At 48.4% G+C, this 27,760-nt stretch overlaps 1 protein-coding gene across 1 annotated transcript in view; it reads right to left on the bottom strand.

The window, feature by feature from the left end:
- Nucleotides 1-26,533, bottom strand: part of MYBPC2 (myosin binding protein C2) — a 61,006-nt gene extending 34,473 nt beyond the window's left edge. Inside the window, exons 1-13 of the mRNA XM_077789861.1 lie at nt 26,503-26,533; nt 20,872-20,953; nt 18,572-18,660; nt 17,147-17,295; nt 15,464-15,581; nt 13,096-13,144; nt 11,980-12,039; nt 10,306-10,505; nt 5,929-6,061; nt 4,483-4,607; nt 3,227-3,332; nt 1,650-1,816; nt 470-635 (exon numbers count right to left, since the gene is read on the bottom strand). Of these exons, the coding sequence (XP_077645987.1) occupies nt 470-635; nt 1,650-1,816; nt 3,227-3,332; nt 4,483-4,607; nt 5,929-6,061; nt 10,306-10,505; nt 11,980-12,039; nt 13,096-13,144; nt 15,464-15,581; nt 17,147-17,295; nt 18,572-18,660; nt 20,872-20,953; nt 26,503-26,521 (1,463 nt within the window). The 5' untranslated portion in view covers nt 26,522-26,533. The remainder of the gene's footprint in view (nt 1-469; nt 636-1,649; nt 1,817-3,226; nt 3,333-4,482; nt 4,608-5,928; nt 6,062-10,305; nt 10,506-11,979; nt 12,040-13,095; nt 13,145-15,463; nt 15,582-17,146; nt 17,296-18,571; nt 18,661-20,871; nt 20,954-26,502) is intronic.
- Between the last annotated feature and the right edge of the window lie 1,227 nt (nt 26,534-27,760).

Below are 27,760 nucleotides of genomic sequence, written 5' to 3'. Positions count from 1 at the left end.
GGGATATTTTTTTGGGGATTTTTTTTTTATATTTTGGGACATTTTGGGATATTTTTGGGATATTTTGGGGATATTTTTGGGATATTTTGGGGATATTTTTTTGGGGATTTTTTTTGATATTTTGGGACATTTTGGGATATTTTTGGGATATTTTTGGGATTTTTTTGGGGGATATTTTTGGGATATTTTTGGGACATTTTGGGATATTTTTGGGATATTTTTTTGGGATATTTTTGGGATTTTTTTTTTGGGATATTTTTGGGATATTTTGGGGATATTTTTTTGGGGGATTTTTTTATATATTTTGGGACATTTTGGGATATTTTTGGGATTTTTTTTGGGATATTTTTGGGATATTTTGGGGATATTTTTTTGGGGATTTTTTTTGATATTTTGGGACATTTGGGGATATTTTTGGGATTTTTTTTTGGGATATTTTTGGGATATTTTGGGATTTTCGGAGCCTCACCGGCCGGTGTGCGAGATGTGGATGCGTTTGCTGGGCCGGACCTCGACGCCGTTCTTGAACCAGCGGCCGGTGACCTTCTCGTCCGACACCTCGCACTTGAACACGGCCTGCTCGGCCGCCTGCACCGTCAGGTCCGCGATGCCCTGCAGCACCTCCAGCTGCTTCTCTGCGGGCCAAAAAACCCCAAAATTCCATCAGAACCTCAAAAAATTCCATGGGAACACCAAAAAATTCCATGGAAACACCAAGAAGTTCATTGGAACCACCAAAAACCCACAGGAACCCTTGAAGAACCCATGGAGAACATCTGGAGAACTTCCTGCAGCAACCTCCAGCTGCTTCTCTGCAGGCCAGAAAACCCAAAATTCCATGGGAACCCAAAAAAACCCCACAGGAACCCTTGAAGAACCCATGCAGAACATCTGGAGAATTTCTTGCAGCACCTCCAGCTGCTTTTCTGCGGGCCAAAGCCCCCAAAATTCCATGAGAACCCCAAAAAATTCCATGGGAACCTCAAAAAATTCCAGGGGAACCCCAAAGAATTCCATGGGAACCCAAAAAACCCCACAGGAACCCTTGGAGAACCCATGGAGAACATCTGAAGAACTTCCTGCAGCACCTCCAGCTGCTTCTCTGTGGGCCAGAAAATCCAAAATTCCATGAGAACCCCAAAGAATTCCATGGGAACCCAAAAAACCCCACAGGAACCCTTGAAGAACCCATGGAGAACATCTGGAGAACTTCCTGCAGCACCTCCAGCTGCTTCTCTGTGGGCCAGAAAATCCAAAATTCCATGAGAACCCCAAAGAATTCCATGGGAACCCAAAAAACCCCACAGGAACCCTTGAAGAACCCATGGAGAACATCTGGAGAACTTCCTGCAGCACCTCCAGCTGCTTCTCTGCAGGCCAAAAACCCCAAAATTCCATCAGAACCCCCAAAATTCCATGGGAACCTCAAAAAATTCTATGGGAACCTCCAGGACCTTCTCCAAGGTGACCCTCAAACATCTCCTGGAGCTTTTGGGACCTCCCGGGCCCTTCCAGGACCCCTCAAATTCCTCTGAAACCTTCTGAGATCTCCAAGAACTTCCACAAGGTGACCCTCAAACATCTCCTGGAGCTTTTGGGACCTCCCAGGACCACGAAGAACCGCGGAGGAACGGCGGAGGAGGTCCCACCTTCCACGATGACCTCGGCCTCGGCCTCGCCGCCGTTGGTCATGATGCGGTAGCGGCCGGTGTCCTCCTTGGTGGCCTCGTTGAGGATCAGGAAGTGCTTCTTGCCGTCCTTCTTGAAGCGGTACTTGAAGGTCTCCTCGCGGGTCAGCTCCACCCCGTCCTTCGTCCTGAGGGGGACACGGGGTGGGCACGGGGTGGGCGTGGAGATGGACAGGGAGATGGACACCAGGTGGACATGGAGACGGACATGGACATGGGGATGGGGTGGGCATGGAGATGGACAGGGAGATGGACACCAGGTGGACATGGAGACGGACATGGACATGGGGATGGGGTGGGCATGGAGATGGACAGGGAGATGGACATGGAGTGGACATGGAGATGGATATGGAGACGGACATGGAGTGGACATGGAGATGGACATGAGGTGGACACCAGGTGGACATGGAGACGGACATGGAGATGGACATGGAGATGGGGTGGGCATGGAGATGGACAGGGAGATGGAGATGAGGTGGGCATGGAGATGGACATGGAGATGGACATGGAGATGGGGATGGACTTGGAGATGGACATGGAGATGGATATGGAGTGGACATGGAGATGGACATGGAGTGGACATGGAGATGGACATGGAGATGGAGATGAGGTGGGCATGGAGATGGACACGGAGATGGGGATGGACTTGGAGATGGAGATGGAGATGGAGATGGAGATGGAGATGGAGATGGAGATGGACATGGACATGGAGATGGACATGGGGTGGACACAAGGATGGACATGGGGTGGAGATGGAGATGGAGATGGGATGGACATGGACATGGACATGGACATGGGGTAGACATGGAGATGGACATGGGATGGACATGGAGATGGACATGGACATGGGGTGGACATGGAAATGGAGATGGGGATGGAGATGGACATGGAGATGGACATGGGATGGACATGGAAATGGAGATGGGGATGGAGATGGACATGGAGATGGACATGGGGTGGACACAAGGATGGACATGGGGTGGAGATGGAGATGGAGATGGGATGGACATGGACATGGACATGGACATGGACATGGACATGGGGTGGACATGGAGATGGACATGGAAATGGAGATGGGGATGGACATGGAGATGGAAATGGGATGGACATGGAAATGGACATGGAGATGGACATGGAGATGGACATGGAGATGGACATGGACATGGACATGGAGATGGACATGGACATGGGGTGGACATGGAGATGGACATGGGGTGGACATGGAAATGGAGATGGGGATGGAGATGGAGATGGGGATGGAGATGGAGATGGAGATGGAAATGGACATGGACATGGACATGGGGATGGACATGGAGATGGACATGGGGATGGACATGGGGATGGAGATGGAGATGGGGATGGAGATGGCGATGGAGATGGACATGGACATGGAGATGGACACGGGGTGGACATGGAGATAGACATGGACGTGGACACGAGATGGACATGGAGATGGACATGGGGATGGACATGGGGATGGAGATGGAGATGGACATGGAGATGGACACGGACACACGGAGGTCCGTCTCCGGCCGTACCACATGACCTGCGCGCCCTCCTCGGACACTTCGGCCTCCAGCACCACCCGCTCGCCCACCAGAACCTGCTGGTCCTCAGGACCATGAACGATGGTCACCGGTGGCTCTGTGAGGGACAGGTGAGGGACAGGTGAGGTGACACAGGGGACACCAGAACCTGCTGGTCCTCAGGACCATGAACGATGGTCACCGGTGGCTCTGTGAGGGACAGGTGAGGGACAGGTGAGGTGACACAGGGGACACCAGAACCTGCTGGTCCTCAGGACCATGAACGATGGTCACCGGTGGCTCTGAGGGGGACAGGGGACATGGGACAGGTGAGGGACAGCCGAGGGTGAGCCCCAAACATCTCACAGAGCCCCCAAAACCCCCCCAGATGCCCCAGGTGGCCCCAGGTGTGCCCAGGTACCCCAAAGTACCCCCAGATGCCCTCAAACCCCCCCCCAGGTGCCCCCAGGTGTCCCAAAGTACCTCCAGATGCCCTCAAACCTCCCCAGATGCCCTCAAACCCCCCCAGATGCCCTCAAACCCCCCCCAGGTGCCCCCAGGTGTCCCAGGTGTCCCAGGTGTCCCAGGTGTCCCAGGTCCCCAGGTCCCCAGGTGCCCAGGTGTCCCAGGTGTCCCAGGTGTCCCAGGTGTCCCAGATGCCCCAGATGTCCCAGGTCCCCAGGTCCCCAGGTGTCCAGGTGTCCCAGGTGTGTCCCAGGTGTCCCAGATGTCCCAGGTCCCCAGGTGTCCCAGGTCCCCAGGTGTGTCCCAGGTGTCCCAGGTGTCCCAGGTGTCCCAGGTCCCCAGGTGTCCCAGGTGTCCCAGGTGTCCCAGGTGTCCCAGGTGTCCCCAGGTGTCCCAGGTGCCCAGGTCCCCAGGTCCCCAGGTCCCCAGGTGCCCAGGTGCCCAGGTGCCCAGGTGCCCAGGTCCCCAGGGGTGTCCCAGGTGTCCCAGGTGTCCCAGGTGTCCCAGGTCCCCAGGTGTCCCAGGTGTCCCAGGTGTGTCCCAGGTGTCCCAGGTGTCCCAGGTGTGTCCCAGGTGTCCCAGGTGTCCCAGGTGTGTCCCAGATGTCCCAGATGTCCCAGGTGTCCCAGGTGTGTCCCAGGTGTCCCAGGTGTCCCAGGTGTGTCCCAGGTGTCCCAGGTCCCCAGGTCCCCAGCTGTCCCAGGTGTCCCAGGTGTCCCAGGTGTGTCCCAGGTGTCCCAGGTCCCCAGGTGTGTCCCAGGTGTCCCAGGTGGCCCAGGTGCCCAGGTGTCCAGGTGTCCCACCTTTGACGAAGACCTCGGTGAAGCTCTTCTCGTCGTTGACCCGGCACTCGTAGGCGGCGTCGTCGGCCAGGGAACATTTGTTGATGGTCAGGATGCGCTTCAGCCCCACGTTCTCGAACACGTACCTGCGGGCGGGCACACCTGGGCACACCTGGGCACACCTGGGGGCACCTGGGCACACCTGGGCACACCTGGGCGCACCTGGGCGCACCTGGGGGGACCTGGGGGCACCTGGGGGCACCTGGGGGCACCTGGGGACACCTGGGGGCACCTGGGGGCACCTGGGGGCACCTGGGGGCACCTGAGACACACCTGGGGACACCTGGGGAGACCTGGGCACACCTGGGGACACCTGGGGGCACCTGGGGGTGTCTGGGGACACCTGGGCACACCTGGGCACACCTGGGGACACCTGGGGGCACCTGGGGGCACCTGGGGGCATCTGGGGCACACCTGGGGGCACCTGGGGGCACCTGGGGGCACCTGGGACACACCTGTGCCACACCTGGGACACACCTGTGCCACACCTGGGCACACCTGTGCCACACCTGGGACATACCTGGGCACGCCTGGGGACACCTGGGGGAGTCTAAGGACAACTGGGGGCACCTGTGCCACAGCTGTGCCCACCTGGGACACACCTGGGCACACCTGGGGGCACCTGGGGGCACCTGTGCCACACCTGGGCACACCTGGAGACACCTGGGGACACCTGGGGTAGTCTGAGGGACACCTGGGGACAGCTGAGGGGCACCTGTGCCACACCTGGGGGCACCTGGACACACCTGTGCCACACTTGGGGTCACCTGGGGACACCTGGGCACACCTGGGCACGCCTGTGCCACACCTGTGGGACACCTGGGGGCACCTGTGCCACACCTGTGCCACACCTGGGGGCAACTGGGACAACTGGGCACATCTGTGCCACACCTGTGTGACACCTGGGGGCAACTGGGGTGGTCTGAGGGACACCTGGGGGCACCTGTGCCACACCTGGGCCACACCTGGGCACACCTGGGCACACCTGGGGGCACCTGGGGGCACCTGGGGGCATCTAAGGACAACTGGGGACAGCTGGGGACAACTGGGGAGCACCTGTGCCCACCTGGGCACACCTGGGGGTGTCTAAGGACACCTGGGGACACCTGGGGTGGTCTGAGGGACACCTGGGCACACCTGGACACACCTGGGGGTGTCTAAGGACACCTGGGCACACCTGGGGGTGTCTAAGGACACCTGGGGACACCTGGGGTGGTCTGAGGGACACCTGGGCACACCTGGGCACACCTGAGGGTGTCTGGGGACAACTGGGGACAACTGGGGAGCACCTGTGCCACACCTGTGCCACACCTGTGCCACACCTGTGCCACACCTGTGCCACACCTGTGCCCACCCGTGCCACACCTGTGCCACACCTGTGCCCACCTGTGCCCACCTGGCACTCACTTGTTGCTGGGCTTGATGAGCTGCCCGTTCTTGTACCACTTGAGGGGCAGGTCGGGGTTGCTGAGCTCCACCATCAGCCGGATCTTGTTGCCCTTGTCCACCTGGTAGGCGGGGTCCAGCTTCCGGATGAAGGCTGGGGGGGACAGGGGAGGTCAGGGGACCTCCAAAAACCACCCGGGGACCTCCAAAAACCACCTGAGAACCTCCAAAAACCACCCAGGAACCCAAAACCCACCCAGGAACCTCCAAAAAACCACCCAGGAACCCAAAACCCACCCAGGAACCTCCAAAAACCACCCTAGAACCCAAAACCCACCCAGGAACCTCCAAAAACCACCCGGGGACCTCCAAAAATCCACCAGGAACCCAAAAATGACCTGGGGACACCAAAAAAACACCCGAAAACCACCCAGGAACCTCCAAAAACCACCTGAGAACCTTCAAAAATCACCTGAGAACCTCCAAAAACCACCCAGGAACCTCCAAAAACCACCCAGGAACCCCAAAAAAACATCCAGGAACCCCAAAAAACCACCCAGAAACCACCCAGAAACCACCCAGGAACCCCAAAAAACCACCTGAAAACCTCCAAAAATCATCTGAGAACCTCCAAAAACCACCCAGGAACCCCAAAAAAACATCCAGGAACCTCCAAAAACCACCCAGGAACCCCAAAAAGTCACCTGGGAACCCCAAAAATGACCTGGGGACACCAAAAAACCACCCAAAAACCATCCAGGAACCTCCAAAAACCACCCGGGAACCTCCAAAAACGACCAGAGAACCTCCAAAAACCACCCAGGAACCCAAAAAATCACCTGGGAACCCCGAAAAACCACCCAGGAACCCCAAAAAACCACCCTGGAACCTCCAAAAATCACCTGAGAACCCAAAAAAATCACCTAGGAACCCAAAAATCCACCAGGAACCCCAAAATGACCTGGGGACACCAAAAAACCACCCAAAAACCACCCAGGAACCTCCAAAAACCACCCAGGAACCTCCAAAAATCCACCAGGAACCCAAAAATCCACCAGGAACCCCAAAATGACCTGGGGACACCAAAAAACCACCCAAAAACCACCCAGGAACCTCCAAAAAACACCCAGGAACCTTCAAAAACCACCCAGGAACCTTCAAAAATCACCTGAGAACCTCCAAAAACCACCCAGGAACCTCCAAAAACCACCTGAGAACCTCCAAAAACCACCCAGGAACCTCCAAAAACCACCTGAGAACCTCCAAAAACCACCCAGGAACCCCAAAACCACCCAGGAACCCCCAAAAAAATCCAGGAACCCCCAAAAACCATCCAGGAACCCCAAAAAGTCACCTGGGAACCCAAAAAACCACCCAGGAACCACCCAGAAACCTCCAAAAACCACCCAGGAACCACCCAGGAACCCCAAAAAACCCAAAAGGTTCCTCAGGGAACCATCAGGGGTCCAGCCTCGGGATGAAGGCTGGGGGGGACAGGGGAGGTCAGGGGACCTCCAAAAATCCACCAGGAACCCAGAAATCCACCAGGAACCCCAAAATGACCTGGGGACACCAAAAAACCACCCAAAAACCACCCAGGAACCTCCAAAAACCACCCGGGGACCTCCAAAAATCACCTGAGAACCTCCAAAAACCACCCAGGAACCTCCAAAAACCACCTGAGAACCTTCAAAAATCACCTGAGAACCTCCAAAAACCACCCAGGAACCCAAAAACCACCCAGGAACCTCAAAAAACCACCCAGGAACCTCCAAAAACCATCTGAGAACCTCCAAAAACCACCTGAGAACCTCCAAAAATCACCTGAGAACCTCCAAAAACCACCCAGGAACCCAAAAACCACCCAGGAACCCCAAAAAGTCACCTGGGAACCCCAAAAAACCCAAAAGGTTCCTCAGGGAACCATCAGGGGTCCAGCTTCCGGATGAAGGCTGGGGGGGACAGGGGAGGTCAGGGAACCTCCAAAAATCCACCAGGAACCCCAAAATGACCTGGGGACACCAAAAAACCACCCGAAAACCACCCAGGAACCTCCAAAAACCACCCAGGAACCTCCAAAAACCACCTGAGAACCTTCAAAAACCACCCAGGAACCTCCAAAAACCACCTGAGAACCTTCAAAAATCACCTGAGAACCTCCAAAAACCACCCAGGAACCCCAAAAAGTCACCTGGGAACCACCCAGGAACCCCAAAAAACCACCCAGGAACCTCCAAAAACCACCCAGGAACCTCCAAAAACCACCTGAGAACCTCCAAAAACCACCCAGGAACCCCAAAGAAACATCCAGGAACCTCCAAAAACCACCCAGGAACCCCAAAAAGTCACCTGGGAACCCAAAAAACCACCCAGGAACCACCCAGGAACCTCCAAAAACCACCCAGGAACCACCCAGGAACCTCCAAAAAACCCAAAAGGTTCCTCAGGGAACCATCAGGGGTCCAGCTTCCGGATGAAGGCTGGGGGGGACAGGGGAGGTCAGGGAACCTCCAAAAATCCACCAGGAACCCCAAAATGACCTGGGGACACCAAAAAACCACCCGAAAACCACCCAGGAACCTCCAAAAAACACCCAGGAACCTCCAAAAACCACCTGAGAACCTCCAAAAACCACCCAGGAACCCAAACACCACCCAGGAACCCCAAAATTTGCCAAATTTCCCCCAAAATGTGTCACCTTCGCTCTTCTTGGGCTCCACCTTGATCTTCTTGATCATCTCCTGTCCTTCAAACCCTCAAAATCCCCTCAACGATTCCACAAAAAACCCCAAAATTCCTCCAAATTTCCTCCAATTTTTTCCCAAATTTCTCCATTTTTCTCCCAAATTTTCCCAAAATCCCCCAAATTTGCCCCAAGATGTCCCACCTTCGCTCTTCTTGGGCTCCACCTTGATCTTCTTGAGCATCTCCTGTCCTTCAAACCCTCAAAATCCCTCCAGGATTCCACAAAAAACCCCAAAATTTCTCCAAATTTCCTCCAATTTTTTCCAATTTTTTCCCAAATTTTCCCAAAATTTGCCGAATTTGCCCCAAGACGTCCCACCTTCGCTCTTCTTGGGCTCCACCTTGATCTTCTAGAGCATCTCCTGTCCTTCAAACCCTCAAAATCCCCTCCAGATATCACAAAAACCCCAAAATTTCTCCAAAATTCCTCCAAATTTCCTCCAATTTTTTCCCAAATTTCTCCAATTTTCTCCCAAATTTTCCCAAAATCTCCCAAATTTGCCCCAAGATGTCCCACCTTCGCTCTTCTTGGGCTCCACCTTGATCTTCTTGAGGCGCTTGAGCATCTCCTGTCCTTCAAACCCTCAAAATCCCTCCAGATATCACAAAAACCCCAAAATTTCTCCAAATTTCCTCCAATTTTTTCCCAAATTTCTCCAATTTTCTCCCAAATTTTCCCAAAATCCCCCAAATTTGCCCCAAGATGTCCCACCTTCGCTCTTCTTGGGCTCCACCTTGATCTTCTTGAGCATCTCCTGTCCTTCAAACCCTCAAAGTCCCTCCAGGATTCCACAAAAACCCCAAAATTTCTCCAAATTTCCTCCAATTTTTTCCAATTTTTCTCCCAAATTTTCCCAAAATCTCCCAAATTTGCCCCAAGATGTCCCACCTTCACTCTTCTTGGGCTCCACCTTGATCTTCTTGATCTTCTAGAGCATCTCCTGTCCTTCAAACCCTCAAAATCCCCTCCAGATATCACAAAACCCCCAAAATTTCTCCAAATTTCTCCCAATTTTTTCCCAAATTTCTCCATTTTTCTCCCAAATTTTCCCAAAATCTCCCAAATTTGCCCCAAGATGTCCCACCTTCGCTCTTCTTGGGCTCCACCTTGATCTTCTTGATCATCTCCTGTCCTTCAAACCCTCAAAATCCCCTCAAGGATTTCACGTAAAAAACCCCAAAATTCCTCCAAATTTCCTCCAATTTTTTCCCAAATTTCTCCAATTTTCTCCCAAATTTTCCCAAAATTTGCCGAATTTGCCCCAAGATGTCCCACCTTCGCTCTTCTTGGGCTCCACCTTGATCTTCTTGATCTTCTTGATCATCTCCTGTCCTTCAAACCCTCAAAATCCCTCCAGGATTTCACGTAAAAACCCCAAAATTTCTCCAAATTTCCTCCAATTTTTTCCAATTTTTTCCCAAATTTTCCCAAAATTTGCCGAATTTGCCCCAAGATGTCCCACCTTCGCTCTTCTTGGGCTCCACCTTGATCTTCTTGAGCATCTCCTGTCCTTCAAACCCTCAAAATCCCCTCAAGGATTTCACGTAAAAACCCCAAAATTTCTCCAAAATTTCTCCAAATTTCCTCCAATTTTTTCCAATTTTCTCCCAAATTTTCCCAAATTTTCCCAAATTTTCCCCAAGATGTCCCACCTTCGCTCTTCTTGGGCTCCACCTTGATCTTCTTGAGGCGCTTGAGCATGCCGCGCAGGTCGGTGATGCCGTACTGGAAGGCGATGCGCTCGTACTCGCTCTTCTTGGTGACGCCCTTGAGCAGCTCCCAGATCTCGGGTGGGATGGTGTCCTCCTCGTCGTCCTTCTTCTTCTTCTTCACCTCCTCGGCCTGCTCCTCCCTGCCGGCCGGAGCCTTCAGCCTCAGCCTCATCCTCATCATCTTCATCTTCATCTTCATCCCAGAGTTGTCCTCAACTCAACCCTGTTCCTGTCCTCATCCTCATCTTCATCCTCATCATCTTCATCCTCATCCTCGTCCTCATCTCCATCTTCATCATCTTCATCCCAGAGTTGTCCTCAACTCAACCCTGTTCCTGTCCTCATCCTCATCTCCATCTTCATCCTCATCCTCATCCTCGTCCTCATCCTCATCCTCATCCTTGTCCTCATCATCTTCATCCTCATCCTCATCACCTTTGTCCTCATCCTCATCCTCATTCCCTTCTTCTTCTTCACCTCCTCGGCCTGCTCCTCCCTGCCGGCCGGAGCCTTCAGCCTCATCCTCATCCTCATCTCCATCTTCATCATCTTCATCCCAGAGTTGTCCTCAACTCAACCCCGTTCCTGTCCTCATCCTCATCCTCATCTTCATCCCTGTTCTCCTCATCCCCATCCTCATCATCATCATCCTCATCACCTTTGTCCTCATCCTCATCTTCATCCTCACCATCTTCATCCCAAAGTTCTCCTCAACTCAACCCCGTTCCTGTCCTCATCCTCATCTCCATCTTCATCATCTTCATCCCAGAGTTGTCCTCAACTCAACCCCGTTCCTGTCCTCATCCTCATCTTCATCTTCATGCCTGTTCTCCTCATCCCCATCCTCATCATCATCATCCTCATCCCCATCACCATCCTCATCCTCATCCTCATCCTCATCATCTTCATCCCAGAGTTGTCCTCAACTCAACCCCGTTCCTGTCCTCATCCTCATCCTCATCTTCATCCCTGTTCTCCTCATCCCCATCGTCATCATCATCATCCTCATCCCCATCACCATCCTCATCCTCATCATCTTCATCCCAGAGTTCTCCTCAACTCAACCCCGTTCCTGTCCTCATCCTCATCATCATCCTCATCCTCATCTCCATCTTCATCCTCATCCTCATCCTCATCCTCATCCTTGTCCTCATCATCTTCATCCTTCATCCTCATCCTCATCATTCTCGTCCTTGTCCCTCCTGCCCTTCCTCCTCCTCCTCTTCATCCTCCTCCTGCTCTTCCTCATCCTGCCCTCCCTCTTCCTCTTCCTCTTCCTCTTCCTCTTCCTCTTCCTCTTCCTCTTCCTCTTCCTCTTCCTCTTCCTCTTCCTCTTCCTCTTCCTCTTTCTCTTCTTCCTCCTCCTCCTCCTCTTCATCCTCCTCCCCTGCTCTTCCTCCCATTCTTCCTCCTGCCCTTCTTCTTCCTCCTCCTCCTCCTCCCCTCCTGCCCTTCCTCCTCCTGCCCTTCCTCCTCCTGCCCTTCCTCCTCCTCCTCCTCCTCCCCTGCCCTTCCTCCCCCTCCTCCTCCTCCCCTCCCCCCTGCCCTTCCTCCTCCTCCTCCTCCTCCTCCTCCTCCCCCCCTGCCCTTCCTCCCCCTCCTCCTCCTCCTCACCTCTTCTTCAGCAGCCCGCTGAAGTCCAGCTCTCCGGCCGTCTCGTCCTTGGCGCCGTCCCTGCAGAATTTGGGGCAATTTCGGGGGATTTTGGGGCATTTTGGGGTCCCCAGGGGGGTCTCGGTGTCCAGGGGAGTCCCTGGGTGGGTTTTGGGGAGAATTTGGGCAATTTTGGGGATCCCCAGGGTGGCATTTTGGGGGAATTTGGGAGGATTTTGGGGATCCCAAAGTTGGATTTTGGGGCATTTTGAAGGGATTTTTAGGGGATTTTGGGGGAGTTTCGGGGGATTTTGGGGTCCCGGGTGAGATTTTGGGGTTTTTGGGGTGTCCCAGGTGAGATTTTGGGGTTTTTGGGGTGTCCCAGGTGAGATTTTGGGTTTTTTGGGGTGTCCTGGGTGGGATTTTGGGTTTTTTGGGTGTCCCAGGTGAGATTTTGGGTTTTTTGGGGTGTCCTGGGTGGGATTTTGGGTTTTTTGGGTGTCCCATGTGAGATTTTTGGTTTTTGGGGTGTCCTGGGTGGGATTTTGGGTTTTTTGGGTGTCCTGGGTGGGATTTTGAGGTTTCCCAGGTGGGATTTTGGGTTTTTTGGGTGTCCTGGGTGGGATTTTGAGGTTTCCTGGGTGGGATTTTGGGGTTTTTGGGGTGTCCTGGGTGGGATTTTGGGTTTTTTGGGTGTCCCAGGTGAGATTTTGGGTTTTTTGGGTGTCCTGGGTGGGATTTTGAGGTTTCCCGGGTGGGATTTTGGGGTTTTTGGGTGTCCCAGGTGAGATTTTGGGTTTTTTGGGGGGTCCCAGGTGAAATTTTGGGGTCCTGGGTGGGATTTTGGATTTTTGGGGTGTCCCAGGTGAGATTTTGGGTTTTTTGGGGTGTCCCGGGTGGGATTTTGGGGTTTTTGGGTGTCCCAGGTGAGATTTTGGGTTTTTTGGGTGTCCTGGGTGGGATTTTGGGTTTTTTGGGTGTCCTGGGTGGGATTTGGGGGTTTCCCGGGTAGGATTTTGGGTTTTTTGGGTGTCCCAGGTGAGATTTTGGGTTTTTTGGGGTGTCCCAGGTGAGATTTTGGGGTTTTTGGGGTGTCCCGGGTGGGATTTTGGGGTTTTTTGGGGGGTCTCCACTCACGTCCTCTTGAAGGCCTGCAGGACGTTCTCCGAGCCCGAGGGGCGGCCGGCTGGGGAGGGCGTCCCAAAAATGTCCCAAAATGTCCCCAAAATGCCCCAAAATGTCCCCAAATCCCCCCAAAATGACCCCAAATGTCCCAAATATCCCCAAATTTCCCAAATGTTCCCATACGTCCCCAAAATGTCCCAAAATGTCCCAAAAATGTCCCCAAATCCCCCCAAAATGTCCCCAAAATGTCCCAAAATGTCCCCAAATCCCCCCAAAATGACCCCAAATGTCCCAAATATCCCCAAATTTCCCAAATGTTCCCATACGTCCCCAAAATGTCCCAAAATGTCCCAAAAATGTCCCCAAATCCCCCCAAAATGTCCCCAAAATGTCCCAAAATGTCCCCAAATCCCCCCAAAATGTCCCCAAATATCCCAAATATCCCCAAATTTCCCAAATGTTCCCATATGTCCCCAAATTGTCCCAAAATGTCCCAAAAATGTCCCCAAATCCCCCCAAAATGTCCCCAAAATGTCCCAAAATGTCCCCAAAATTTCCCAAATGTTCCCAAAATGTCCCCAAAATTTCCCAAAATGTCCCCAAATCCCCCCAAAATGTCCCCAAATGTCCCAAAATGTCCCCAAAATTTCCCAAATGTTCCCAAAATGTCCCCAAAATTTCCCAAAATGTCCCCAAATCCCCCCAAAATGTCCCCAAATGTCCCAAATATCCCCAAATTTCCCAAATGTCCCCAAAATGTCCCCAAATGTCCCCAGTGTTGTTTTCAGGGAGTTTTGGGTTTTTTTGGGAGTTTTTAAGGCGGTTTTGGGGTGATTTTGGGACATTTTTGGGGTTAATTTTGGCTTAATTTTGGGATATTTTTGGGATGATTTTGGGGTTGATTTTGGGATAATTTTTAGATATTTTTGGGGTTAATTTGGGATCACTTTGGGTTAATATTGGGATATTTTGGGGATATTTTTATGGTTAATTTTGGGTTAATTTTCGGGTGGTTTTGGGGTGGTTTTTTTTTTGCTGATTTTGGGATATTTTTGCGTTAATTTTGGGATAATTTTGAGGTGAATTTTTTGCTGATTTTGGGATATTTTTGGGATAATTTTGGGATAATTTTGGGATAATTTTGGGGTGATTTTGGGATAATTTTGAGGTGTTATTTTTGCTGATTTTGGGATATTTTTGGGATAATTTTGGGGTTAATTTTGGGATATTTTTGGGGTGATTTGGGGCGATTTTGGGGCTCCCACCCTCGACGTCGATGTTGAAGGAGCAGCGGGTGCCCGGGAGGTTTTTGGGGTTATTTTCGGTTAATTTTGGGATAATTTTGGGGTGTTTTTTCTGTTGATTTTGGGATATTTTTAGGATATTTTTGGGATAATTTGGGGTGAATTTTGGGGTGATTTGGGGCGATTTTGGGGCTCCCACCCTCGACGTCGATGTTGAAGGAGCAGCGGGTGCCCGGGAGGTTTTTGGGGTTATTTTCGGTTAATTTTGGGACATTTTAATGGATATTTTTGGGATATTTTTTGGATAATTTTGGGGTGATTTTGGGATATTTTTGGGGTTAATTTTGGGATATTTTTGGGGTGATTTTGGGCGATTTTGGGGCTCCCACCCTCGACGTCGATGTTGAAGGAGCAGCGGGTGCCCGGGAGGTTTTTGGGGTTATTTTCGGTTAATTTTGGGATAATTTTGGGGTGTTTTTTCTGTTGATTTTGGGATATTTTTGGGATAATTTGGGGTGAATTTTGGGGTGATTTTGGGATATTTTTGGGGTGATTTTGGGCGATTTTGGGGCTCCCACCCTCGACGTCGATGTTGAAGGAGCAGCGGGTGCCCGGGAGGTTTTTGGGGTTATTTTCGGTTAATTTTGGGACATTTTAATGGATATTTTTGGGATATTTTTTGGATATTTTTTGGATATTTTTGGGGTGATTTTGGGATATTTTTGGGGTGATTTTGGGCGATTTTGGGGCTCCCACCCTCGACCTCGATGTTGAAGGAGCAGCGGGTGCCCGGGAGGTTTTTGGGGTTATTTTTGGTTAATTTTGGGATAATTTAATGGGTATTTTTGGGATATTTTTTGGATATTTTTTGGATATTTTTGGGGTGAATTTTGGGATATTTTTGGGGTGATTTTGGGCGATTTTGGGGCTCCCACCCTCGACGTCGATGTTGAAGGAGCAGTGGGTGCCTGGGAGGTTTTTGGGGTTATTTTCGGTTAATTTTGGGATAATTTAATGGATATTTTTGGGATATTTTTTGGATATTTTGGGGATATTTTTGGGGTGATTTTGGGATATTTTTGGGGTGAATTTTGGGATATTTTTGGGGTGATTTGGGGCGATTTTGGGGCTCCCACCCTCGACGTCGATGTTGAAGGAGCAGCTGTCCTTCTTGTCCTTGGCCGTGACCTCGCAGCGATAATCGCCCCGGTCCCCCGGAACCACCTTGGAGATGGCGAGCTCGAAGGTGAACACCTGGCACAGGTGAGACAGGTGAGACAGGTGAGAACACCTGGGACAGGTGAGACAGGTGAGAATGGACAGGTGAGAACACCTGGCACAGGTGAGACAGGTGAGACAGGTGAGAACACCTGGGACAGGTGAGACAGGTGAGAATGGACAGGTGAGAACACCTGGGACAGGTGAGACAGGTGAGAATGGACAGGTGAGAACACCTGGCACAGGTGAGACAGGTGAGATTGAACAGGTGAGAACACCTGGGACAGGTGAGAATGGACAGGTGAGACAGGTGAGAACACCTGGGACAGGTGAGACAGGTGAGAATGGACAGGTGAGAATGGGCAGATCGAAGGTGAACACCTGGCACAGGTGAGACGGGACAGGTGAGACAGGTGAGAATGGACAGGTGAGACAGGTGAACACCTGGCACAGGTGGGACAGGACAGGTGAGACAGGTGAGAACACCTGGGACAGGTGAGAAAGGACAGGTGAGAATGGACAGCTCGAAGGTGAACACCTGGCACAGGTGAGACAGGACAGGTGAGAACACCTGGGACAGGTGAGATTGGACAGGTGAGAATGGACAGGTGAGACAGGTGAGATGGGACAGGTGAGAATGGGCAGCTCGAAGGTGAACACCTGGCACAGATGAGACGGGACAGGTGAGACAGGTGAGACAGGTGAGAATGGACAGGTGAGACAGGTGAGAACACCTGGGACAGGTGAGAATGGGCAGGTGAGAATGGACAGGTGAGACAGGTGAGAACACCTGGGACAGGTGAGAATGGACAGGTGAGAATGGACAGGTGAGAACACCTGGGACAGGTGAGATGGGACAGGTGACACAGGTGAGAATGGACAGGTGAGAATGGACAGGTGAGAAAGGACAGGTGAGAACACCTGGCACAGGTGAGACAGGACAGGTGAGAACGGACAGGTGAGAACGGACAGGTGAGTTCCCCCCCCAGTCCCTCCCAGACCCTCCCAGCTCATTCCCAGTCCAAACCAGTCCAAACCAGTCCATTCCCAGTACAAACCAGTACAAACCAGTACAAACCAGTCCCACCTGGCTGTCCTTGTCACAGGTGTCCCGGAACTGGAAGCGGGCTCCGCTCTTGCTGCCCAGCTCATTCCCAGTGCTCCCAGTCCATCCCAGTCCATCCCAGTATAACCCAGTCCATTCCCAGTGTAACCCAGTCCATTCCCAGTACAAACCAGTATAAACCAGTCCCACCTGGCTGTCCTTGGCGCAGGTGTCCCGGAACTGGAAGCGGGCTCCGCTCTTGCTGCCCAGCTCATTCCCAGTGCTCCCAGTCCATCCCAGTCCATCCCAGTATAACCCGGCTCATTCCCAGTGTAACCCAGTCCATTCCCAGTACAAACCAGTATAAACCAGTACAAACCAGTCCCACCTGGCTGTCCTTGTCGCAGGTGTCCCGGAACTGGAAGCGGGCTCCGCTCTTGCTGCCCAGCTCATTCCCAGTGCTCCCAGTATAACCCGGCTCATTCCCAGTGTAACCCAGTCCATTCCCAGTACAAACCAGTATAAACCAGTATAAACCAGTATAAACCAGTCCCACCTGGCTGTCCTTGTCGCAGGTGTCCCGGAACTGGAAGCGGGCTCCGCTCTTGCTGCCCAGCTCCAGCCATTTGCCCTTGAACCATTTGACGGCGGGTTTGGTTCCCAGTTTGGCGCCGTCCACGCGCGCCACCACCAGAACGTCCCCGCCTGGTTTGGGGGGAAAAAAATCCCAAAAAAATCCAAAAAAATCCAAAAAAATCCAAAAAAATTGAAAAAAATCCAAAAAAAAATGAAATTGGGGGAAAAAAGATGGAAACAGGGAAAAAAAACCGGGAAAAAAAGGGAAAAGAACACGGCAGAAATACCCCCCCCCCGAGAAAATGAAATCGGGAAAAAATAATATGAAAAAAGAAAAGCAAAATTCCCCGAAAATCCCCACGAAATTCACCCCCAAATTCCCCAAAATTCCCTCAAATCTACCCAAACCACCTCAGGATAAATCTCCCCCAAAATCCCCCCAAATTTTCCCAGATTTCGCCAAAATCCCCCCAAATTCCCCACAAAATCCCCCAAATCCCTCAAATCCACCCAAATCCCCCAAAATTCTCCCAAAATTCTCCCAAATCCCCCCAAAACCCCCCAAAATCCCCCTCAAATCACCCAAATCCCCCCAAATTCCCCCACAAATCCCCTGAAATCCCCCCAAAATCCTCCAAAATCCACCCCAAATTCCCCCAAATCCCCCCAAAATCCCCCAAATCCTCCCCCAAACCCCCCCAAACCCCCCCAAAATCCCCCCAAATCCCCCCCAAATTCCCCAAAATCCCCCCAAAATTCCCCAAATCCCCCCAAATCCCCCAAATCCCCACAAATCCCCCCAGAATTCCCCAAAATTCCCACAAATCCCCCCCAAATCCCCCCAAATCCCCAAAATCCCCCAAAATTCCCCAAATCCCCCCCAAATCCCCCCAAATCCCCCAAATCCCCCCCAAATTCCCCCAAATCCCCCAAATCCTCCCCCAAATCCCCCAAATCCCCCCAAAATCCCCCAAATCCCCCCAAAATCCCCCCAAAATCCCCCAAATCCCCCAAATCCCCCCAAAATTCCCCAAATCCCCAAATCTCCCCCAAATTCCCAAAATCCCCCAAATCCCCCAAATCCCCCAAATCCCCCAAATCCCCCCAAATCCCCCAAAATCCCCAAATCCCCCAAATCCCCCCAAATCCCCCAAAATCCCCAAATTCCCAAACCCCCCCAAAATCCCCCAAATCCCCCCAAATTCCCCAAATCCCCCAAATCCCCCAAATCCCCAAATCCCCAAATCCCCCTATATCCCCCCCAAAATCCCCCCAAATCCTCCCCCAAATCCCCCCAAAATCCCCCAAATCCCCCCAAAATCCCCCCAAATCCCCCCCAAATCCCCCCCAAAATCCCCCAAATCCCCAAAATTCCCAAAATTCCCAATCCCCAATCCCTGCTCACCGCTCTCCACCAGCACGTTTTGGGGCTGGCTCAGGAACAGCCCGTCCGGGTCGGGGGGTCCGGGGGGGTTCAGCTCCTCTGGGGGGGCGGGGGGGTCAGGGGGGGCGAGAACCCCAAATTTTGGGGAGGGGGAGGGGGGAGGGCACCAAAAATTTGGGGGGAAAAAACCCCAAAACTCACCCAAATCATCCTTGGGCTCTGGAAGGGAATGGGGGGAGGGGGAGTGAGGGAGGGACCCCAAAAAATGAGGAAAGGCGCCCCAAAATCACCCCAAAAATCATCCCAAAAATCATCCCAAAAATCACCCCAAAAATCACCCCAAAAATCATCCCAAAATTACCCCAAAAATCATCCCAAAATCACCCCAAAATCATCCCAAAATCATCCCAAAAATCATCCCAGAATCACCCAAAAATCATCCAAAAATCATCCCAGAATCATCCCAGAATCATCCCAGAATCATCCCAGAATCATCCCAAAATCACCCAAAAATCATCCCAAAATCATCCCAAAATCATCCCAAAAATCATCCCAGAATCACTCCAAAATCATCTCAGAATCACCCAAAATCATCCCAAAATCATCCAAAAATCATCCCAGAATCACCCAAAAATCATCCCAAAATCGCCCCAAAATCATCCCAAAATCACCCCAAAATCCTCCCAAAATCATCCCAAAATCATCCCAAAATCATCCCAAAATCCTCCCAGAATCGCCCCAAAATCCTCCCAAAATCACCCAAAATAACCCCAAAATCCTCCAAAATTCTCTCGAAAATCCTCCCAAAATCACCCCAAAATCCCCCCCAAAAATTCCCAAAATCCCCCCAAATCCCCAAAAAAATCCCAAAAAATTCCCAAATTCCCTCCAAAATTCCCCCCAAAATTCCCAAAATCCCCCCAAAATCGCCCCCGAAAATCCCCCAAATTCCTCAAAATTCCCAAATTCCCCCAAAAATTCCCAAATCCCCCCAAAAATCCCCAAAAATTCCCCAAAAATTCCCAAATTTCCCCAAAAATTCCCCAAAAACTCCCAAATTCCCCCCAAAAATCCCCAAAAATTCCCCAAAAACTCCCAAATTTCCCCCAAAAATTCCCAAAAATTCCCCAAAATTCCCAAATTTCCCCAAAAAAAATCCCCAAAAATTCCCAAATCCCCCCAAATCCCCCAAAAATCCCCAAAAATTCCCCAAAAACTCCCAAATTTCCCCAAAAAAATCCCCAAAAATTCCCAAATCCCCCCAAAAATTCCCCAAAAATTCCCAAATTTCCCCAAAAATTCCCCAAAAACTCCCAAATTTCCCCCAAAAATTCCCCAAAAACTCCCAAATTCCCCCCAAAAATCCCCAAAAATTCCCCAAAAACTCCCAAATTTCCCCCAAAAATTCCCCAAAAACTCCCAAATTCCCCCCAAAAATCCTCAAAAATTCCCCAAAAATTCCCAAATTTCCCCAAAAAAATCCCCAAAAATTCCCAAATCCCCCCAAAAATCCCCAAAAAATCCCCAAAAATTCCCAAATTTCCCCAAAAATTCCCAAATTTCCTCAAAAAATCCCCAAAAATTCCCAAATTCCCCCCAAATCCCCCCAAAAATCCCCAAAAACTCCCAAATTTCCCCCAAAAAATCCCCAAAAATTCCCAAATCCCCCCAAAAATCCCCAAAAAATCCCAAAAATTCCCCAAAAATCCCCAAAAAATCCCCAAAAACTCCCAAATTTCTCCCCAAAAAATCCCCAAAAATTCCCAAATTTCCCCAAAAAAATCCCCAAAAATTCCCAAATCCCCCCAAAAATCCCCAAAAATTCCCCAAAAACTCCCAAATTTCCCCCAAAAATTCCCCAAAAACTCCCAAATTCCCCCCAAAAATCCTCAAAAATTCCCCAAAAATTCCCAAATTTCCCCCAAAAAATCCCCAAAAATTCCCAAATCCCCCCAAAAAAATCCCCAAAAATCCCCAAAAAATCCCAAAAATTCCCAAATTTCCTCAAAAAATCCCCAAAAATTCCCAAATTTCCCAAAAAATCCCCAAAAATTCCCCAAATCCTCCCCAAAAATTCCCCAAAATTCCCCAAAATTCCCCAAAAATCCCCAAAAATTCCCAAATTTCCCCAAAAAATCCCCCAAAAAATTCCCAAATTTCCCAAAAAAATCCCCAAAATCCCCAAATCCCCCAAAATCCCCAAAAACTCCCAAATTTCCCCCAAAATCCCCAAAAATCCCGATTTCCCGCTCCCCTCCCCCACCTTTCGGGGGCTCCTCGGGCCCCTCCCCCGCCGCCTTTTGCCCAATTTCGCCTTTTTCTCCTCATTTTGTTCCTCCTTTTTCTCCTCATTTTTCTCTTCTTTTTTCTCTTTTTTCTCCTTTTTCGCCTCTTTTTTGGCAGCTGCCGGGGAGGGGAAAAAAATCAAAATAAAACCAAAGAAATTAAAAAAGAAAATTAAATAAAATTCAAAAGAAATAAAAAATTAAAATCAATAAAATCAAAATTAAAATTGAAACAAAATGAAAAATTAAAAGAAAAGAATGAAAAATTAAAACTAAAACGGGAAATTTTAAAAAAAAATATTTAAAGTTAAAATAAAAAATGAAAAATTAAGATTAAAAAATGAAAAATTAAAATAAAAAAGAAAAATTAAAAGAAAAACATAACAATTAAAATAAAACTGAAAATGTAAAAAAAAAATTAAAATTAAAATTGAAAAATGAAAATTTAAAATAAAAAAGAAAAATTAAAAGAAAAAAATAACAATTAAAATAAAAAAGAAATTAAAAGAAGGAAATGAAAAGTGAAAATAAATAAAACAAAGAAGTAAAATTTTTAAAAAGAAAAATTAAAATTAAAAACCGAAAAACTAAATTTAAAAATTAAAATTTCAAAAATGAAAGCTTAGAATTAAAAATGAAAAAATTAAAATAGAATAAATTAAAAACTAAAACTAAAAATGAAAACCTAAATTTAAAAATGGAAAATTAAAATAAAAAACGGAAAATTAAAATTAAAAAAAAAATGAAGAACTAAAATTTTAAAAATTAAAAAAGATTTAAAACAAAAATGAAATAAACAAAGAAAATTAAAGACAAAACATTTTTCCAACAATCAAAAAACTTTAAAAAATTAAAAAAATTCAATTTAAATTTTTTTTTGGGGGGATTTGGGGGGATTTTTTTGGGGGGATTTTGGGGAAATTTCGGGGGAATTTTGGGGGGGATTTTGGGGTGGGGGAGGGGCGGATTTTGGGGGATTTTTTTTGGCTTTTGGGGGATTTTTTTGGGATTTTTTGGGATTTTTTGAGATTTTTTGGTGGGGGAGGGGCGGATTTTTTTTTTTATTTGGGGGGTGGGGGAGGGGCGGGTTTTTGGTGGGGGAGGGGTGGGTTTTTGGGGGGATTTTTTTGGATTTTTTTGGTGGGGGAGGGGCGGATTTTGGGGGGATTTTTTGGGATTTTTTGAGATTTTTTGGTGGGGGAGGGGCGGTTTTTTGGGATTTTTTGGTGGGGGAGGGGCGGATTTTGGGGGGGATTTTTTTGGATTTTGGGGGGATTTTTTGGGATTTTTTTGAGATTTTTTGGTGGGGGAGGGGCGGATTTTTGGTGGGGGAGGGGTGGGTTTTTTGGGGGGATTTTTTTGGATTTTGGGGGGATTTTTTGGGATTTTTTGGGATTTTTTTGGTGGGGGAGGGGCAGATTTTTGGGAGGATTTTTTGGGTTTTTTTGGTGGGGGAGGGGCGGATTTTTTTGGGATTTGGGGGGGTGGAGAGGGGCGGATTTTTGGGATTTTTTGGTGGGGGATGAGCGGATTTAGGGGGGATTTTTTTGGATTTTGGGGGGATTTTTTGGGATTTTGGGGGGATTTTTTGGGATTTTTTTGAGATTTTTTGGTGGGGGAGGGGCGGATTTTTTGGGGGATTTTTTGGGATTTTTTGGATTTTGGGGGGATTTTTTGGGATTTTTTTTTTGTGTGTGTGGGGGAGGGGCGGATTTTTTGGGGGATTTTTTGGGATTTTTTTGAGATTTTTTGGTGGGGGAGGGGCGGATTTTTTGGGGGATTTTTTGGCTTTTTGGGGGATTTTTTTGGGATTTTGGGGGATTTTTTGGATTTTTTTTTTGTGTGTGGGGGAGGGGCAGATTTTTTGGGGGATTTTTTGGGATTTTGGGGATTTTTTGGGATTTGGTTTTTGGGATTTTTTTTTGTGTGGGGAGGGGAGGATTTTTTTGGGGGATTTTTTGGGTGGGGGAGGGGCGGATTTTGGCCCTGCCAAATTTTGGGGTTCGCTCCGTGACCCCCCCAAAAATAGCGGCGGCTCCGGTGTCACCTCCGGGCTCGGGTGACATTTTTGGGGGGGCCCACCCCCCCCCCCCCCCCCCCCCCCCCGCGGCCAAAATAAAATTTAAAAATAAAATCGGGGGGTGGGGGAGGGGGGGAAGGAAATTTGGGGTTTTTTAAGGGCGAGGAGCCCCAAAAATCGGCGCGAAACCCCCCAAAAAATTGGAGAGAACCCCCAAAAAATTGGAGCAAAACCCCCCAAAAATTGGAGCAAAACCCCCCCAAAAATTGGAGCAAAACCCCCCAAAAATTAGGGCAAAACTCCCCAAAAATTGGAGCAAACCCCCCCAAAAAATTGGAGAGATCCCCCCAAAATTGGAGCAAAACCCCCCAAAAATTTGGGGCAAAACCCCCCCAAAAATTGGGGCAAAACCCCCCCAAAAATTGAAGCAAAACCCCCCAAAAAATTGGAGAGATCCCCCCAAAAAATTGGGACAAAACCCCCCAAAAAATTGGGGCAAAACCCCCCAAAAATTGAAGCAAAACCCCCCAAAAATTGAAGCAAAACCCCCCAAAAAAATTGGGCAAAAACCCCCCAAAAATTGAAGCAAAACCCCCCAAAAATTGGGACAAACCCCCCAAAAAATTGGGGCAAAACCCCCCAAAAATTGAAGCAAAACCCCCCAAAAATTGGGGCAAAACCCCCCAAAAATTGAAGCAAAACCCCCCAAAAATTGGGGCAAAACCCCCCAAAAATTGGGGCAAAAACCCCCCAAAAATTGTCAAAATCCCCCCCCCCAAAAAAGGAAAATTTGACAAATTTTTGGAACCCAAAATTTGGAATCTCCCCCAAAATTTTTGGAAACCCCCCCAATTAAAATTATCAGATCCCCCCCCCCCAAATTAATTTTGGAACCCTCCCAAAAAATTGTCACAATCCCCCCAAATTTTTGGGACACGAATTTTGGAAACCTCCCCCCCCCCCCAAAATTTTTTGGAGAACCCCCCAAAATTTTTGGAACTTCCCAAAAGTGTCATGAACGCCCAAAAATTGTCCAAATCCCCCCAAAAATTGTCCAAATCCCTCAAAAAATTGTCCAAATCCCCCCAAAAAATTGGCGAGACCTCACCAAAAAAAAATAAATTTACCCAAATTTTTGGAATTCAAATTTTGGAACCCCCCCAAAATTTTTGGAATCCTCCCAAAATGTCACAACCCCCCCCAAAAATGTCACAACCCCCCCCCCCCCAAAAATTGTCGCCTCCTAAAATGTCACCCCCCAAAATAACCGTCCCCTCCCCCCCCAAAATTTGTCACCTCCAAATTTGTCACCCCCCAAAAATGTCACGAATTCCCAAAATTTGTCTCAAACCCCCCAATTTTCTCCCTTCCCCAAAAATTGTCACCCCCAAAAATGTCACAAAACCCCAAATTTGTCCCTTCCCAAAAATTTTTGCCCCCCAAAATTGTCAAGAATTCCCAAAATTTGTCCCAAATCCCCCAAATTTTGTCCCTTCCCAAAAAATTGTCACCCCCAAATTTGTCACCCCCCAAAAATGTCAAGAATTCCCAAAATTGTCCCAAATCCCCCCAAATTTGTCATCCCCCCAAAATTGTCAAGAATTCCCAAAATTTGTCTCAAACCCCCCAAATTTGTCACCCCCCAAAATTGTCCCAAATCCCCCCAAATTTGTCACCCCCCAAAATTCTCACGAATTCCCAAAATTTGTCTCAAACCCCCCAAATTTGTCCCTTCCCAAAATTGTCACAAATTCCCAAAATTGTCCCAAACCTCCCCAAATTTGTCACCCCCCAAAATTCTCATGAATTCCCAAAATTTGTCCCAAACCCCCCAAATTTGTCCCCTCCCCCCCCCCCCCCCAAATTTGTCACCCCCCAAAAATGTCGCCCCCCCCCCCCAAAGCGCTGAGTCAGCAACGGCGGAAAAAAACCCCCCAAAATTCGAATTTTACGCCCCAAAATCACCCCAAAAAACCCCAAAATTCAAATTTTACACCCCAAAAAACCCAAAATTCAAATTTTACGCCCCCAAAAAACCCAAAATTCAAATTTTACGCCCCAAAATCACCCCAAAAAACCCCAAAAATTCAAATTTTACACCCCAAAATCACCCCAAAATTCAAATTTTACATCCCAAAATCACCCCAAAAAAATCGCATTTTTATATCTCGAAAATCGACCCAAAAAGTCGCTTTTTACTCCCCCAAAATTCGCTTTTTGTACCCAAAAACCACCCTAAAAAATCGCATTTTTATATCTCAAAAATCACCCCAAAATTTGCTTTTCACACCCCAAAAATCACCCCAAAAATCGTATTTTACTCCCCTAAAATTTGCATTTCTACACCCCAAAATTCGCTTTTTACACCCTAAAAATTCGCTTTTTATACCCCAAAAAATCGCATTTTTATTCCCAAAAATTCACATTTTTTCCCCCAAAAATTTCAAATTTTTACCCCCAAAAATCGCCCCAAAAATTCCCTTTTTTCACCCAAACTTCCTCCCAAAAATTCGCTTTTTTCACCCCCAAAAATTCAAAATTTTCCCTCCAAAATTCGCATTTTTCACCCCAAAATTTGAATATTTACCCCCAAATTTGCATTTTCACCCCAAAATTTGCATTTTTCACCCCAAAATTTGAATATTTACCCCTAAATTTGCATTTTCACCCCAGAATTTGCATTTTTCTCCCAAAATTTGCATTTTTTTACTCCAAAATTGGTCCCCGCCTTCCCGGGCATTAATTAGCTCCGTTAATTAAGGATTTAATTGAATGTTTTAATTAATTCTCCTCCCGATTAATTCAGCTGCTCATTAATTAATGGTGATTAATGAGTAATTAATGAGGAATTAAGGGGTGATTAATGAGTTAATAGTGGTAATTAATGATTGATTAATGAGTAATAAACGAGTAATTTAGGGGTAATTAATGAGTAATTAAGGAACTATTAATGAGTTAATAATGGGTAATTAATGTGTAATTAATGGTGATTACGGGGCAATTAATGGGTAATGAACGGGGTAATTAATGAGTAATAAATAGGTAATGAACGGGTAATGAACGAGTTAATAAAGGGTAATTAATATGTAATTAATGAGCAACTAATTAGTTATTAATGGGCAATTAACGGGTAATTAATGGGTGATTAATGTATAATTAATCCATGCTTTATGGGTACTTAATGAGTAATTAATGAGTAATTAGGGGTAATTAATGGATAATTAACGTGTAATTAACAGATGATTAATATGTAATTGGTGGTAATTTATGGGTATTTGACGTGTAATTTACAGGTAATTAATACATAATTAATGGGTAATTAGTGGATAATTTAGGGGTAATTAATGGTTGATAAATAGCTAATTCTCCCCATTAGTTAATTAAAAAATTGAAAAATTGAATAAATTCAATTAATTGAGTAATTTAAAAAAAATTAAAATTAATTAAACTACCCCCGAGCCAATTAATTCCCCCGGCTAATTAATTACCACCATCAATTAATTAAAGAAACCAACGCAAAACCCCACTGAAATCACTGCAATCAACAAAACCAAATTAATGAAACGATTAAAATAAATCATTAACCCCCCCAGGGCCCTTGGGGGCGGCGCTAATTAAGCCCCTCGCTAATTAGGCGCGTTAATTACCGGCCTTGGCCTCGGGCATGGCGGCGGCGCTCGGGGGTCCCGACTGGCCCCGCCCCCCCCGCGCCCGCGCTTAAACCCCATTGGCCACGCCCACGCCGGCCACGCCCACCACAGGCCACGCCCCCTCAAGGCCACGCCCCCCTCATGGAAGTCAATGGGGCTGAGGCCACGCCCCTCGCGCAGGCCACGCCCCCTCCGTATTAAGTCAATTGTAATTGAGGCCACGCCCCCTCACGCAGACCACGCCCATTCACACAGGCCACGCCCATTCACACAGGCCACGCCCCCTCCGTATTAAGTCAATGGTAATTGAGGCCACGCCCCCCACGCAGGCCACGCCCCCTCCCTATTAAGTCAATGGCCATTGAGGCCACGCCCCCTCACGCACACCACGCCCATTCACACAGACCACGCCCCCTCCTTGTTTAGTCAATGGCACTTGAGGCCACGCCCCCTCACTCAAGCCACGCCCCCTCAGCCCCCCCCGCCAATGGAACCGTCCGGCCCCTCTCCCCCCCCCAATCCCAATGGAACCTTCCAGCCCCGCCCCTCCCAGATTTTGGGGTTTTTTCCCCCAATTTTTGGGGATTTCCACCCAAATTTTGGGATTTCCACCCAGATTTTCCATTTCTGCCTCGATTTTTGGGATCTCCACCCAATTTTTGGGATGTTTTTCTCAAATTTTTGGGATTGTTTTCCCCAAATTTTTGGGATTTTTTTCCCCAAATTTTGGTGTTTTTTTTCCCCAATTTTTGGGATTTCTTCCCCAATTTTGGGTTTGGTTTTTTTTTTCCCAATTTTTTGGGATTTTTACCCAATTTTGGGGGGATTTTCACCCCAAATTTTTGGGATTTTTCTCCCAAATTTTCAATTTCTGCCTTGATTTTAGGGATCTCCACTGATTTTTTGGGTTTTTTCCACAATTTTTGGGGTTTTTTTCCCCAATTTTTGGGGATATTTTACCCAATTTTGGGGTTTTTTTCCCCAATTTTTTGGGATTTTTTTCCCCAATTCTTTGGGATTTTTTCCCAATTTTTGAGATTTTTTTAATAATATTTGGGATTTTCTCCCAATTTTGGGGTTTTTCCCCCAATTTTTGGGGATTTTTTTACACAATTTTTGGAGATTTTATCCCAATTTTTGGGATTTCCACCCCAAATTTTTGGGATTTCCACCCAAATTTTCAATTTCTGCCTCGACTTTTGGGATTCCCACCCCAATTTTTTGGGATTTTTTCCCAATTTTTGGGATTTCCCCC

Source organism: Lonchura striata, chromosome 38, assembly GCF_046129695.1.
Source record: "Lonchura striata isolate bLonStr1 chromosome 38, bLonStr1.mat, whole genome shotgun sequence".
In the NCBI taxonomy this organism is placed as follows: domain Eukaryota; kingdom Metazoa; phylum Chordata; class Aves; order Passeriformes; family Estrildidae; genus Lonchura; species Lonchura striata.
The sequence above is the reverse complement of the archived record's forward strand: the minus strand, read 5'-3'. Positions and strand labels throughout refer to the sequence as shown.